Source organism: Pan paniscus, chromosome 4, assembly GCF_029289425.2.
Source record: "Pan paniscus chromosome 4, NHGRI_mPanPan1-v2.0_pri, whole genome shotgun sequence".
NCBI classification, from domain to species: Eukaryota; Metazoa; Chordata; class Mammalia; order Primates; family Hominidae; genus Pan; species Pan paniscus.
The window spans coordinates 58,166,519-58,180,914 of NC_073253.2; the positions used below are offsets into that span (position 1 = coordinate 58,166,519).

General features: G+C 34.8%; 1 protein-coding gene across 3 annotated transcripts in view; it reads right to left on the reverse strand.

The window, feature by feature from the left end:
• The window catches only part of DDX4 (DEAD-box helicase 4), an 87,128-nt gene that overhangs the window by 52,991 nt on the left and 19,741 nt on the right, over positions 1 to 14,396 (reverse strand). For 2 of the 3 annotated variants that reach the window (XM_003827375.5, XM_003827374.5), the window contains exons 4-7: positions 9,239 to 9,316; positions 6,262 to 6,339; positions 5,450 to 5,500; positions 1,542 to 1,601 (exon numbers count right to left, since the gene is read on the reverse strand). In XM_003827375.5, the coding sequence (XP_003827423.3) occupies positions 1,542 to 1,601; positions 5,450 to 5,500; positions 6,262 to 6,339; positions 9,239 to 9,316 (267 nt within the window). The remainder of the gene's footprint in view (positions 1 to 1,541; positions 1,602 to 5,449; positions 5,501 to 6,261; positions 6,340 to 9,238; positions 9,317 to 14,396) is intronic. The other variant, XM_055112370.2, reaches the window with a different exon arrangement.

The following is a 14,396-nucleotide window of genomic DNA, read 5'->3' on the forward strand; positions in this document are numbered from 1 at the left end:
AGACTATAGGGTTTTCTAGGTATAAAATCATATCATCTGCAAATAGGAATTCCACACACCTACAACCATCTGATTTTTGCCAGGGTTGACAACAACAAGCAATAAGGAAAGGATTCCTTATTCAATAAATGGCGCTAGGATAACTGGCTAGCCATATGCAGAAGATTGAAACTGGACCCCTTTCTTAGACTGCATACAAAAATCAACTCCAGATGGATTAAAGAATAACATGTAAAACCTAAAACTATAAAAACCCTGGAGATAACCTACAAAATACCATTCTAGACACAGGCCCTGGAAGATTCTGTGATGAAGATGCCAAAAGCCACCGCAACAGAAACAAAAATTGACAAATGGGACCTAATTAAATGAACAAGCTTCTGCACAACGTAAGAAACTATCAGCAGAGTAAACAGACAACCTACAGAATGGGAGAAAATATTTGCAAACTATGCATCCGACGAAGGCCTAATATCCAGAATCTATAAGGAAATTAACTGTACAAGCAGAAAAACAAACAACTCCGTTAAAAAGTGGACAATGGACATGGGCACGTTTCAAAAGACAATATACAGCCAACAGGCAGATGAAAAAATGCTCAGCATCACTAATCGTTAGAGAAATGCAAATCAAAACCACAATGAGATACCATCTCACACCAGTCAGAATGGTTATTATTAAAAAATCAAAAAATAACAGATGCTGGCAAGCTTGCAGAGAAAAGGGAATGCCTATACACTGCTGGTGGGAGTGTAAATTAGTTCAGCCATTGTGGAAAACAGTGTGGTGATTTCTCAAAGAACGTAAAACAGAACTACCATTCAATCCAGCAATCCCATAATTAGGTATATACCCAAAGGAATATAAATAATTCTACCATAAAGTCACATGTACACATATGTTCACCACAGCACTATTCACAATAGCAAAAACACAGAAATCAACCTAAATGCCCACCAACAGTAGACTGGACAAAGGTAATGTGGTATATATGCACCATGGAATACTAGGCAGCCATAAAAAAGAATGACATAAAGTCCTTTGCAGGAACATGAATGGAGCTCCATTATTCTAAGCAAACTAATGCAGGAACAGAAAGCCAAATACTGAATGTTCTCAGTTATAAGTGGGAGCTAAACACTGAGAACACATGGACACAAAGAAGGGAACAACAGACACTGGGGCCTACTTTAGGGTAGAAAGTGGGAGGAGGTACAGGATCAAAAAACTACCTATCAGGTACTATGCTTATTATCTGGGTGACGAAATAATCTGTACACCAAAACACCATGACATGCAATTTACCTAGATAACAAACCTACACATGAACCCCTGAACCAAAAACTTAATAAAATAAAAGAGTGAAAGGAGGGGCACCCACTGAATACTCACTCAAATATTAAAAGCAGAAAACATATACCAAAGTATTTTTCTTCAAAGGTTTTCACCATCAGTGTTTTTCATCCAGCTCCTTCAAAATCAGTTTTACCAGTTTAGTGTCTCTGTGTTAAGTACAAATTGTTCCAAAATGTGGTCCTTACCGCCTCTCTTGGAAAACCCTCTGTTCCGTGTTGGATTATCTTCACAGTCATTACTAGACTCTTCAATAAAAATTTAACATGTAAATAGCATTTAATTAACTTAAATGATGCAATATATAAAGAATAGCACTGTCACAAGATAAATTAGTAAGAAGACAAAATATTTTCAGAAGTTAAAATATAAACATATTTCTTCAAATAATTTTAACAGATATATAAAGACATTACTCAGAGTCGATTCCCTATACAAATCATCTCATGTATCTAAATATTAAATGTTTATTATATGAAATTGAGAACCTACTATTTGCCAAGCATTATACTACACAAAACAAAACAAAACAAAAAATAAGAATTTCATAAATTTCAGTTTGACCAAAAATGATTTCAGGAACATCTAAGCTATTAAGTAATCAAGTGGTTCTCACATAAGGTCCATAGACCACTAGACTCTTCTATTTATAATGTCATATCTTTTCTGTAATTTACTTTTTTTTTTGGAGATGGAGTCAAGCTGTATTGCCCAGGCTGGAGTGCACTGGCACAACCTCTGCTCACTGCAACCACCGCCTCCCGGGTTCAAGCGATTATCCCCACCTCAGCCTACCGAGTAGCTGGGATTACAGGCATGCACCACCATGCCTGGCTAATTTTTGTATTTTTAGGAGAGATGCAGTTTTGCCATGTTGGCCAGGCTGGTCTTGAATTCCTGAACCTCAGGTGATTCGCCCACCTTGGCCTCCCAAAGTGCTGGGATTACAGGCGTGAGCCACTGCACCCGGCCAATTTACCATTCTTAATAAACTCAAGACATTTGTGCTTTCTTAAATATATGCAAACTTTCCCCCATTCATCCTAATGAAATAATTTGGGGATATCCTAGCTTCTCCATTTTTGATATTAATAAGTAACATTCCCAGAGTTTTAAAATAGTAGTATGAGAGATTACTATACTGAAGGCTGCCTGAAAACTACCTGGAGAGTTGGTTAAAAATAAATTCCTAGGCCCCATTCCCAGAAATGTTTATTCTGAAAGGAATGATTTTTCGAAATGTAAAAGTTCTATGTTATTACTATGACATCAAGCTTTCCAGAAGATTCCAAAAAAAGTCACATTTGGGAATACAAAGATGGTTTCAAGGGATCTTTGTACATGTCATTAATATTTAATATCTGGGAACATTAAGTCAAAATAATGACAGCAAGTGACTAAACAGCTTGCAGGTTATTAGCTAAGTTCCTGTGTAAAAGTCCCAATCCATTTAACAACTAATAATGTTCTACAATAAACAGTGACCCAAAGCTCTTGTTGCAGTCTCCTATTTCAGCTGCTGCTGACAACTGACAAACAATCCTGAAGAGCCATTAACAAGACAACTTTCTGGAAAGTAGGACTTAATACAATGTAGAAGGGCAGGAAAGAAATAAGTTTTGAAAAGTTGGCCCTGGAATAACAATGATGATAACTAATATTTACTGCTTTCGAGAAAAAAAAAAACAAAAAACAAAACTACTTATCTGGGACCTGGCAAGGGAAAGAGTCTCACAATATCTTTGGCCAATTATTTCCCTAAAATAAACCTACAGTTATTTTGATCACAGTGGGAATAAAAATAGAAAACATTAAGAGAAGTTGGGTGATGGGTACATGAAAAACCTCTGTACTATTTTTGCAACTTCTTATGAATAAAACTATTTCAAAATAAAAAATTACTTTAAAAAATAAGTGATCTCTATACAGTTAGGAAATAAAGCTAAGCACAAACAAAAATGAGATAATGATACCAAGATTAGTTACAACCTATTAATTATATAAAAATAACATGGCCTGGCGCAGTGGCTCATGCCTGTAATCCTAGCACTGTGGGAGGCCGAGGCGGGCAGATCACGAGGTCAGAAGTTTGAGACCAGCCTGGCCAACGTGATGAAACCCCGTCTCTACTAAAAATACAAAAAAAAAAAAAAAATTAGCCGGGCGTGATGGCGGGCCCCTGTAATCCCAGCTACTCAGGAGGCTGAGGCAGGAGAATCACTTGAACCCTGGAGGCAGAGGTTGCAGTGAGCCAAGACTGTACCACTGCACTCCAGGACAGGTGACAGTGCGAGACTCCGTCTCGAAAAATAATAATAACAACACATAAAGTATGTACCTGGCCATGTTCTAAATGTATCATATGTATTAACTTTAGTCTAAAGTTTCACAAAAACCTTGTGAAGTAGATATAATCATCATTATACAAATAGAGAAAATGAAAAGCAGAAAGTTACAGGTTTTCTCAAGATAATACAATTGCCAGGAGGAGGATCTGAGTCTCACACCTAGGTGTTCAAATCCAGTATCTGAGTTCCTTATCACTACAATATACCAGCTTAAGCAAAGTAGAGGACAGGGGAAAAAAATTTAAAAACATACTATCCATTTGTGTCCAGAGTAAAAACCTTCTACCGTGAGCTCAGAACTTGGGCTTGCTAACAACTGAGACAATGAATGAATTCAATCCATATCTATATCTATCTATCTATCTATCTATCTATCTATCTATCTATCTATATATATATATTTTTTTTTTTTTAGGGGAACTAAAAACGAAAAAAGAAGAAAGTAGATCAAAACAAAGCAAGCAGGCCACTTCGGAGAGAAGTTCTCTCAAGTGCCATGAGAAACTGGAATTTGTATTCAAAAGCTCCCTGGCCCACCATCTCTACAAAGGGGTCAAGTAGGTAGAAAGGTCTGTGTATAAGTAGAAATGATCTTGAATATTAAATGAGTTAGAAGTTAAGAGATCAGAACAGAAACACATAGAAGTGGAAAAGAATAAAAATGATGGTATTTTTCTTCTCTCACAAATACTAGTTCTACATCATATATGTTTTCATTTGAATGGGATAGGAGAAAAAAAGAGAAGTAGGGAGAAAGAGACTGGCAATAGTTTGGAGAAACAGTCTCATTTGATAATTAAAATCCGGCCTTACACCAAAAGTGTTTTAAGGTGATCAGGTCTAGGCTTGGTTTTGACTTTGGGAATCAAAGTGTTTAATAAGATCAAGCTTCAAATATTTAATGAAGAAAGATAGATGACATCTGAGTGTTTGTCATGAATGTGCCTGGTATTCAGCTGTGTGCTTTTACACGCATTCTCACTTAGTCTGCCTAACCACCTATAAAATGAATACCTTCCATTCTATGGAAGAGAAAACTGGCTTAGAAAAATTAAGCAACTTGTTCTACTTCAACTAGCAGGTAGCAAGGCAGAGACATGAAGCCAAGTTTGGCACCCTAAAGTGTTCTATGTTATAAAGATTTCATACATCAGTGGTTACCAAACACAGGAGGTATCAGGATCACCATGCATGCTTTTAAATACAGGTTCTAAGGCCTCACCCAAATCGACTCAATCAGATTTGGGAATGCACTGGTTTATTGTAGTCCATCTTCTGGTATCATTATTTTCATCATTCTCATCATTCTCTGTATTCCTGTAGAGTGTCAGTACCTTCAATGGAATTGTCCTTAATTTCAGCACTGATTTACATTCTCATGAAACTTTTTCTTAGATTTATTTGAATCTAAATGTGACCCTATACATCACAAACTGTATTTATATAGAGTGAAGTTTCACTTCTTGACTACTTCTTTTTACTATCTATCCCCATTTTCTTAAGTTTCAGAGCATTCAAAAGTTGTACCTCATGGATTAAGGCAGATGGCAACAGGCCAAATTAGGACGCCTGAATTCTTTATGTACAAAGCAGTAATATCCTTGATTAAGGCTTTGGATATAGCTACTTCATAAAATCTGGTTTAAATAAGTTAGAATTGGCCCGGACTAAGAGACTTAATCTTAATTTCTCTTTTTTAGCATGTACTCTTGACATTAAATTTTAAAACACAAAAATATCAACCTTACCTCTCCAGAAACCAGAGCTATCACCATCTTCAAACCTGCTGTTTGAAAAACCTATACAAAATATAAAATGAAACAATTTCCTGTACCTCTGTGGTAAAAATAATAACCACACAGGAACTACTAGTTATGATGCCTTCTAAGATAAGCGATACACAACTGTATACATAGCTATCACATGCAAATTCACTCAGGCTGTACAACAATTTCTGCTTTGTGTCGGTTTATCAACTCCATTCTCTTAAGGTTAAAAACAACTTTCTTTTCAGCCAATTCTGTATTACCTCAATTGTCATATACTCCTCTGTATGCACATGGGCAAAACAGAGGAATATGTCAGTGTAACCACTATATGTTTTCTATTTAAAACCATCAAAATTCTCAAAATTTTACAAACTCAATCTCTTCATCTGCTAAGGACAATACAACTAAATTATAACCCAATAACTCAGTGATTTTCTCCTCAATAACATGAAAATCTTGTTAGCTTCTTTTTGTTTACTCTTTTTTAAAAAGTCGTCAAGTTTTGCTTTCAAACTTATTTCCTAAAAACCTATGTCTAAGAGTTATGCATCTCTGAAGCATACAGACATGTCTCTAGAATTAATTTTAAAAGCATTCATCAATAATCTTTCATAAAATTAAAAAATGTTTTTAATAAGTTTTAATAAGATAATCTTTAGTGCAAAGGCACTCACAGAATATATACCTTGAAATTAAATGTCAATATGGAATGTCTGTCAATCAGTATTTAAACTCAATTATTAAAAAATCACTCAAGTTTTGATTGTAAGATATCATAACCAAGTAATTACCTCTGTTTCCAAAACTCTTTCCAACTCCAAAACCACCCATTGTGGATGTATTATCTCGTTTATTACACTCACCAGCATCTGAAAAAGGTTGGACAGTTAAACTCTTTAACATATAAAATTAAGTGTGTCATCATCAAAAACTAAGAATTAAATGAATTTCTGGCGTAAACGGACTTCCAAGGATGGGAAAAGAGTAGCACAGAAACCTAAAATTAATTAATATACCTGCAACTTAAAAGAAAAACTCTTAAATTATGATACCAAGGTAACAACAAATCTACTACTGGTGAAACACAGCTTTCTACTAGTTGGTATTATATTGGAGACCTTCAAGCAGGAAAATTCTGCTCCATAGTTTTCTATATGTTGAATTCTCATTCTGATAGAGCCAGCTATTACGCTCTGCCCTGTGTGAAAGTCATTGCTATTGAAAATCTTACACTCGTGTCCTGTTTAACTGTTCTATTTTTTATTTTTCTATTTCTTATATTTATCATATCCTTTCCATTTTTAAAATTAAAACAAGGGGCTACATAAGGGAAAAACCTAAGACTACCACTCCCCTCCTGGCCTCCCCATCTCGCCATACTATTTCCCCATACTAACCTTCTTAGCTTTGTTTCTCACTATGTAATTCTAAACACCCAACATTTTAATTCACACCAAACAACTCCAATACTCCACATTGTCAACTTCTAATGTTTTGTATCTTTGTACATGCTATTCCTTTGGCATGGCATTCCCTACTTTCTTATTTGTCTTATCAAAATTCACTTCATTCTTCAAAAAACCAATTATGTGAAGTCTTCCTTTAGAACCTCCAGTCGTAATTTATCCTTCTTCCACATTCCCACAGCATACTATCTGTACCTTTTTAAAGTAGTATTTCTTTCCATGTGTTTCTCTACCACTAAATTAAAAATCTCGAGAGCAGAGATGTGATAGCAAGAACGATTATTTAAAATAAAACATTAAAAAAAGAACAGGAGAGACATCCAAAACAGCATAAAATGATGCTTTAAACTATCACTGAGAAAAAAATTAAAGCATTCCCTGTGATCCCTATACACTGTCTTACTTACCTCTGTAATACCCTTGTAGAGGGGAGTTAAAAGGGATCTGTGTAACTCCTGAAACCACCTGTAAAATTGTGTATGCCCAACTATAAAAGTATTTTAATCAGATTTCAAAGATGTGTGATTCAAGAAGTCCAAGCTACTCAGACATACTTCACAGGACATAACAAGCTAGTCGATATTTTAAGCAATGAAGAGTCAACTTCAAAAACCACATTATTAGTTATGCAAGTTCTACTGAGAAGAAAATCAAGATTGAAACTATACAGTACAGGCGTGGTGGCTCACGTCTATAATCCCAGCACACTGGGAGGCCGAGGCAGGTGGATCACCTGAGGTCAGGAGTTCGAGACTAGCCTGGCCAACATGGTGAAACCCTGTCTCTACTACTAATAAAAAAAAAATTAGCTGGGCGTGGTGGCGCACACCTGTAATCTCAGCTACTCGGAAGGCTGAGGCAGGAGAATCACTTGAACCTGGGAGGTGGAGGTTGCAGTAAGCCGAGATTGTGCCATTGTACTCCAGCCTAGGCAACAAGAGCAAAACTGTCTCAAAAAAGAAAAAGAAAAAAAAAAGGAAACTATATAAAATGTTAGAAGAGTCATATGGAAAATAAGTTATACTCATGGGTCTACAAATGTCCCAGGTAATATAAAGCTAATTGTTTAAAGTATTAACAACTGAGAGTTCTGATCGGAAATTTTATGTGTATTTCAACCTAAAACATGAAAATAATTTGTGGTAAAATCTGCCTCAGTGATGATTTTCTCACTGAAAAAGGTTTTATTCAATAATATTTAGAAGCCTGTATCAAAATATCACATAACCTCTACTAAAATATAATTTTAAAAGATATGTAAATAATAAATATGCTCCTAAATGTAATATTAAAATATTTCTAATGTTAGTAGTAGCTAACAAAATCTCATCTGAATTCTTAGCACAATTACATTGTCCAAATAAACAATGCATCTTAATATGCAGGCTTAAAAACCAATATATATGTGTATACTTGAATAAATCATTTCCATTAGTGGCAGAAACATGTCAAAATATAAAACTTAAATTTGTGTTCATTGTATCTAAAGAAATTAAATTTTCCAAATGTCAAATAAAACATCATGCATCTTTTAGTTTCCACAGCAAAAATATCTGCAAGTCTCAATAGAGTTTTTCAAAAAATAACATCTCATAAATTCAAGAATAAGTGTCAAGTATGTTTAACAAATAGCCCTCGCTATGGCATCCCCTAAAAGATAAAAAAATGACCACATGGATTTTCAAATAAATTTAACTTGAAGTTCTAATATGTTATTGCACTATAATAAAATATAGCACATATTTCTAGCATGTTAATATTAAGTCTAAAAATGGACTCTAGAAAGGTGTTTTGCTGTGTCATTATCTGTCATATCAGGTGGTTGTTCTAAAAGTAAAATTTAAAAATCCAATAAAGGCAAAATAAACTCTTAAAAAATTAATACTAATGAGCTAACAAATGTTTCCTATACTGCCTTTTCTTGAAAAATATAAAATTCAAGAAAGAGTCCCTCTCACCTCTAATCCCTGAAGCTTTTACAAACATTCTTCCCACATCAATTGTTGGAAATCAATATCACAAACACATTAAGAAGCAGCTCTGTGAATCATCCAACCATCCAACCCATCCATCCCTCCAACCAATCTGTCTAATCAACTTAACACTACTCCCTACTATCCCAAAGAAGTAGAACAGAAAAAAGAAAATGAACTTGGAAAAATGATGAACTCATTATCTCAACACCAAGTCTACTACACACTGACTTACAACAGACTTAGCTTTGTACCAAACGGCCATGAAAGCCTCTATATATCCAATTATTCAACAGTTCAGGAGATTAAGGAAAGACAAAGATGCTTACCTCTGTTTCCAAAATTCCGCCCAGAGGCAAATCCACTTTTCATGAAATGATCTCTTCGAGAAGGTCCATCATCCATTTCTAAAGCAAACAACATTTTGAAGTAAGTCAAATAAAAACAAGTATCTAGTACTTGCAAACCTTAAGCCTTCTCAATGTGCCACATGTGGCAAAGGAGAAATTTTATATAGCAGTAAAAAAGGTGACAAACAGCCCAGTAAAAAAAAAAAATGGCTATATGAATAGACAGTTCTCCTAAAGAAAAATAAATTGTGACTAAATCTCATTCATAAAGAACTAGAAATCAAAAGACAGCAATTTTTAACCTCATAATTGAATGGGAAAGTCCTTTCTATTCCCTGAAAGAAAATAACAAAATAAATAAATTTTTAAAAAATGGAAAACAGTCTTAAATTTGCTAATAGCCAGAACAAGGACACAGGGAAACAAGCACAAAACATACACTGTATTTAGATTATAAACTAGATCAATCTTGATCCTAATTTAAAAGGCATATACTCTGAAAGTACAGTAACATGAATTTCTCCTCTGGATATAATCACATGGTTATCCAGACAGACATAAAAAAATTTTTATAAGCACTGTCTGTAATACCAAATAAATGATCAAAGTGGAATAAAGAAATTATGGTCATCCATACAATAGTATGCACAAGGATTCCAAAGAAATATACAACATTCAACATTAAAGAGCTCACATTCCTCAACAATGGAGAGTGTTTATAAACTGGCCATGTAGAAGGGCCATAATGCAAATTCAACAAAAGAGTTCAAAAATCAATTCATATACACGAGATTCTCTTATCACAATGCAATCAAATCAAAAGCTATTAAATATGAAAAAAATTGTTTAAAATCCCATTTGGTGACGTATTTTTAAAAACATTTCTATATAACCCACAGCTCAAAAAAAAACTCACAATGAAAGTTTAAAAATACTTCAAATTATATGATAAAAATGTGACTTTATCAGTAAATATTTATACTAGAAAATAAGAACTCAATAAGCTTAATAGCCATCTCAACAAGAATATTAGAAAAACAAAGTAAATCACACAAAAGTAAAGGAAATAAAGAACGAAAATTAATAAAATAGGAAACAGCTTTGGGAGACCAAAGTGGGAAGAGATGCTTGAGGTCAGAAATTTGAGACCAGCCTGGGCAACATAGCAAGACACTATCTCTACCAAAAAAAAAAATTTAAGTAGCTGGGTGTGGTGGTGCACACCTGTAGACCCAGCTATTTAGGAGGTTAAGGCAGGAGGATCACTTGAGCCCAGGAATTCGAGGCTGCAGTGAGTTATTATTAAATCACTGCACTCCAGCCTGGGAAACAGAAAGAGACCTGTCTGTCTCTTTTTTTTTTTTTTTTTTTTTTAAGGAAACAAACGTAATACAGCAGCTCAAAAAGGCCAAAACTTGGTTCTTCGAAAAGACCTATAAAATTTGCCAGGGTAACCAACTACTAGAGGACTAATAAGGGGGGTGAAGGGAGAACAGATACAAAGACACAAGTGAACAGTATTAGAAATGTGTTTAAAAAGAATCTCAAAGAACAGAAAGACAACTAGAGAACTTCTCTGAACAACTTTATGCTAGTAAATTAAAAGAAATGAAAAAGTTCCTAGAAAATTGACTCACCAGAAGTGACTCAAGAATCAATAAAAAACCCAACTCTCCTACAGAAGTTAAATCAGTACTTAATTTTCTGCATCGGGAAAGATGCAGAGAGATCGGGTTTTACAGGTGAGTTCTACCAAACTCTCAAAGGACAAATAATTCAACTGTCATACAACTCTTCCAGGAAACAGAGAAATTACTCACCAACTCATTCTACAGACCAACATAACCTTGATATGAAAGTTCAGAAGAAAATTATAAACCTCTTACTCATAGATACAAAATCTCAAAAACAAATATTAGCAAACCAAACCCAACAGTAAATTGAATGGATAAAATATATTATGACTAATTGGGTTTATCCCAGTATGCAAGGGTATTTAACACTACCATATCTAAAAAAAGGTAACACACAACATTAATAAAAAATAACTAATCTCTCCAGATAAAGTATATTACATAATTTAACACCTTTCATGACTTAACATATACTTAGCAAACTAAGGAATGATGAGAGTTTGTTCATAACAGCAAAAAAGGAAACAACCCAAATGTGCATGAGAATTTTTTTGTTTTGTCTTGTTTGAGATGGAGTCTTGCTCTGTCACCCAGGTTGGAGTGCAGTGGCACAATTTCTGCTCACTGCGACCTCTGCCCCCTGGGTTCAAGCAATTCTCCTGCCTCAGCCTCCTGAGTAGCTGGGACTAGAGGCGTGTACCACAATATCCAGCTAATTTTTGTATTTTTTTGTACAGACAGGCTTTCACCACATTGGCCAAGCTGGTCTCGAACTCCTGGCCTTAAGTAATCCACCCACCTCAGCCTCCCACAGTGCTGGGACTACAGGCGTGAGCCACCGCGCCCAGTGGGTAATGTTCTTAAAATTAGTGGTGGTTCAAAACATTAAGCTTTATGGTTTACATAAGACTTCAATACAGTAGATTTTTTTCATGAAAAGGTCTTCAATAAAGATTCTACAATAAAGTCACAGGGTAACAATTATTCTTGGGAATCCTACCTCTCACTAGTTGGAAAAGAAGTCATTATATGAAAAGATACTTGCAAACGCATGTTTATAGCAGCACAATTTGCAATTTCAAAAATATGGAACCAGCCCAAATGCCCATCAATCAATGAGTGGTGTATATATACACCATGGAATACTATTCAGCCAGAAAAAGAAATGAAATAATGGCATCTGCAGCAACCTGGATGGAATTGGAGACCATTATTCTTAGTGAATTAACTCAGGAATGGAAAACCAAATAGCAGATATTCTCACTCATAAGCAGCAGCTAAGCTATGAGGATGCAAAGGCATAAGAATGATACAATGGACTTTGGGGACTTGGGGAAAGGAGTGTGACGAGGGGTGAGGGATAAAAGACTACAAATTGGGTACAGTGCATACTGCTCAGGTAATGGGTTCACAAAATCTCACAAATCACCACTAAAGAACTTACTCATGTAAGCAAACACCACCTGTTCCCCAAAAACCTATGTAAATAAAAAATACATAAAAATGATGGTACAAGAGTAGAAGGTTCTAAGAAAGAATTAACCCAGTTTACCTTGTTAATAGCACACAATCCTAAGGAAAATATACAATTATTTCCTTTCCATTTTTTAGTAGTTTTAAATCTCACAGTAGTTTCACATGTAAATGTGAAAGTTTACATTCACTTTCATGAATGTAATGATATGCTGTCATTGATATATATCACGGCAATCCCCACAATACATATTATACATAGCAATAAAAATAAATAAGCCTCTAATACCAATAAATGATGGAGTATAGATGCTCTTCTTGAATGCTATGAAATCCACCAAAATAAACCAAAAGAAATAAAAATGAAGTCCATTTAAAATGAATTTAGTGTTAGTGTACACAATCCCCAACTGACCACAAAGAATATCTCTCAATATAGTTACACTTGGACCAAATCCAAAGAGGCTCAAATATTGAACAAGAACTTAAAAAAAATTCCATATACTAAAACCACCAAGCAAAAGAACCCAATTACCTATGAGACTTCAGTATGTGCTCTAAGACTCTATAATCTTCCAACCTTTCTCCAGTGATTTGCCTAACCAGAGTGAGGAAAATTAAAGGAAGATGAGAAAAGACTTGGTGGCAAAGAGTTTTGAAACTATTTAGTGGTGCTTAGGGCTGCCAGCTCTCCTAACTTCTAATCCCTTTCATTACCCCAAGTAGCTGAAACACTAACACTTAGAATTCAGTGTCAAGTCTTCCAAATAGAGACTTCAGAGTGTAACAGTAATGTGCATACAAATTACCTGGTGATCTCATTAAAACATACATTCTGATGCAGTAGTTCTGGCTGCGGTATGAGATTCTTCATTTCTAACAAGTTCCCAGGTGATGCCAATGCTACTGTTCGGCCAATCACATTCAGAGAAGATTTTTATATCCACCGAAAGACATGAATTGGAAAACATTCTTAAGAGAACCATTCATAACAGGCAAATACTGGAAACTACAAAAATGACCATCAATATTTTAATTTACGGTATATTTACATAGGGAATATCATACATCCACAAATAACCTATAACTACTTCTAACAACCTAGAGAAAACCTCAACAAAAAAAGAACACGATGTATGACGCCATTTTATATGACTGCCATTTATAGGGAAAACTGATCTATGCTGTTAGAAATCAGGATAATAGTCACCTCTGGACAGAGGGACGGTGCCTGGAAGAAAAAGGAAGGCTTCAAGGGTGTTGTAAATAATGCTGTTTTTCTTGATCTGAGTGCTGGCTTTCAGGGAGTGTTCAGCTTCTGATAATTTAGTGAGCTGTACACTTATGCTGTGTATCTTACTGAAATACATATTGAATCTATGTGTACATTATGCTTCAATAAAGTTTTTAAAAAAAGAGAATCTGCCCTGGCCTAGACAGTTTTATGGACAAATTCTATACAACTTGTAAAAAAACAGGTAATTTTCATGTTCCGGAGCTTACTGGAAAACATGAAAAGCTTGAAACCAAAACCAAGTGAGGACAACATGACAGAAGAAAACTATACGCCAATCTTACATTAATTCAGAAGTGCTAAATAAAATATCTAATTTCACCCAATACTACAATAAAAGAGTCACGTAAGGTTTAGCCCAGGAACATAAAGTTCATTTAAAAATTCATTTACTACATTAATAGATACAAGGGAGAAATAATAGAAATCAGTAATTCTAAAAAGCCATTTGATAACATTCAACTGCCATCCTGAACAAAACAAATATTCAAGTAGAAATGAAAAGAAACTCTCTTGGCATGATTTAAAAAAATAACTATTAGTAGCCTAATGCAAACATCATAATTATAAAAATTTGGGAGCATTCCCATCGAAGTGAGGAAAAGCCTAGATGTTTGTTACTTCTACTACTCGTCAATGAACTGTAGATTTTATCCAATGCTTTAAGACAACAAAGAACAAAATCGTTTAAGAGATGAAATTTGCATCACACATCAACAAGGAAAAGACAGAATGC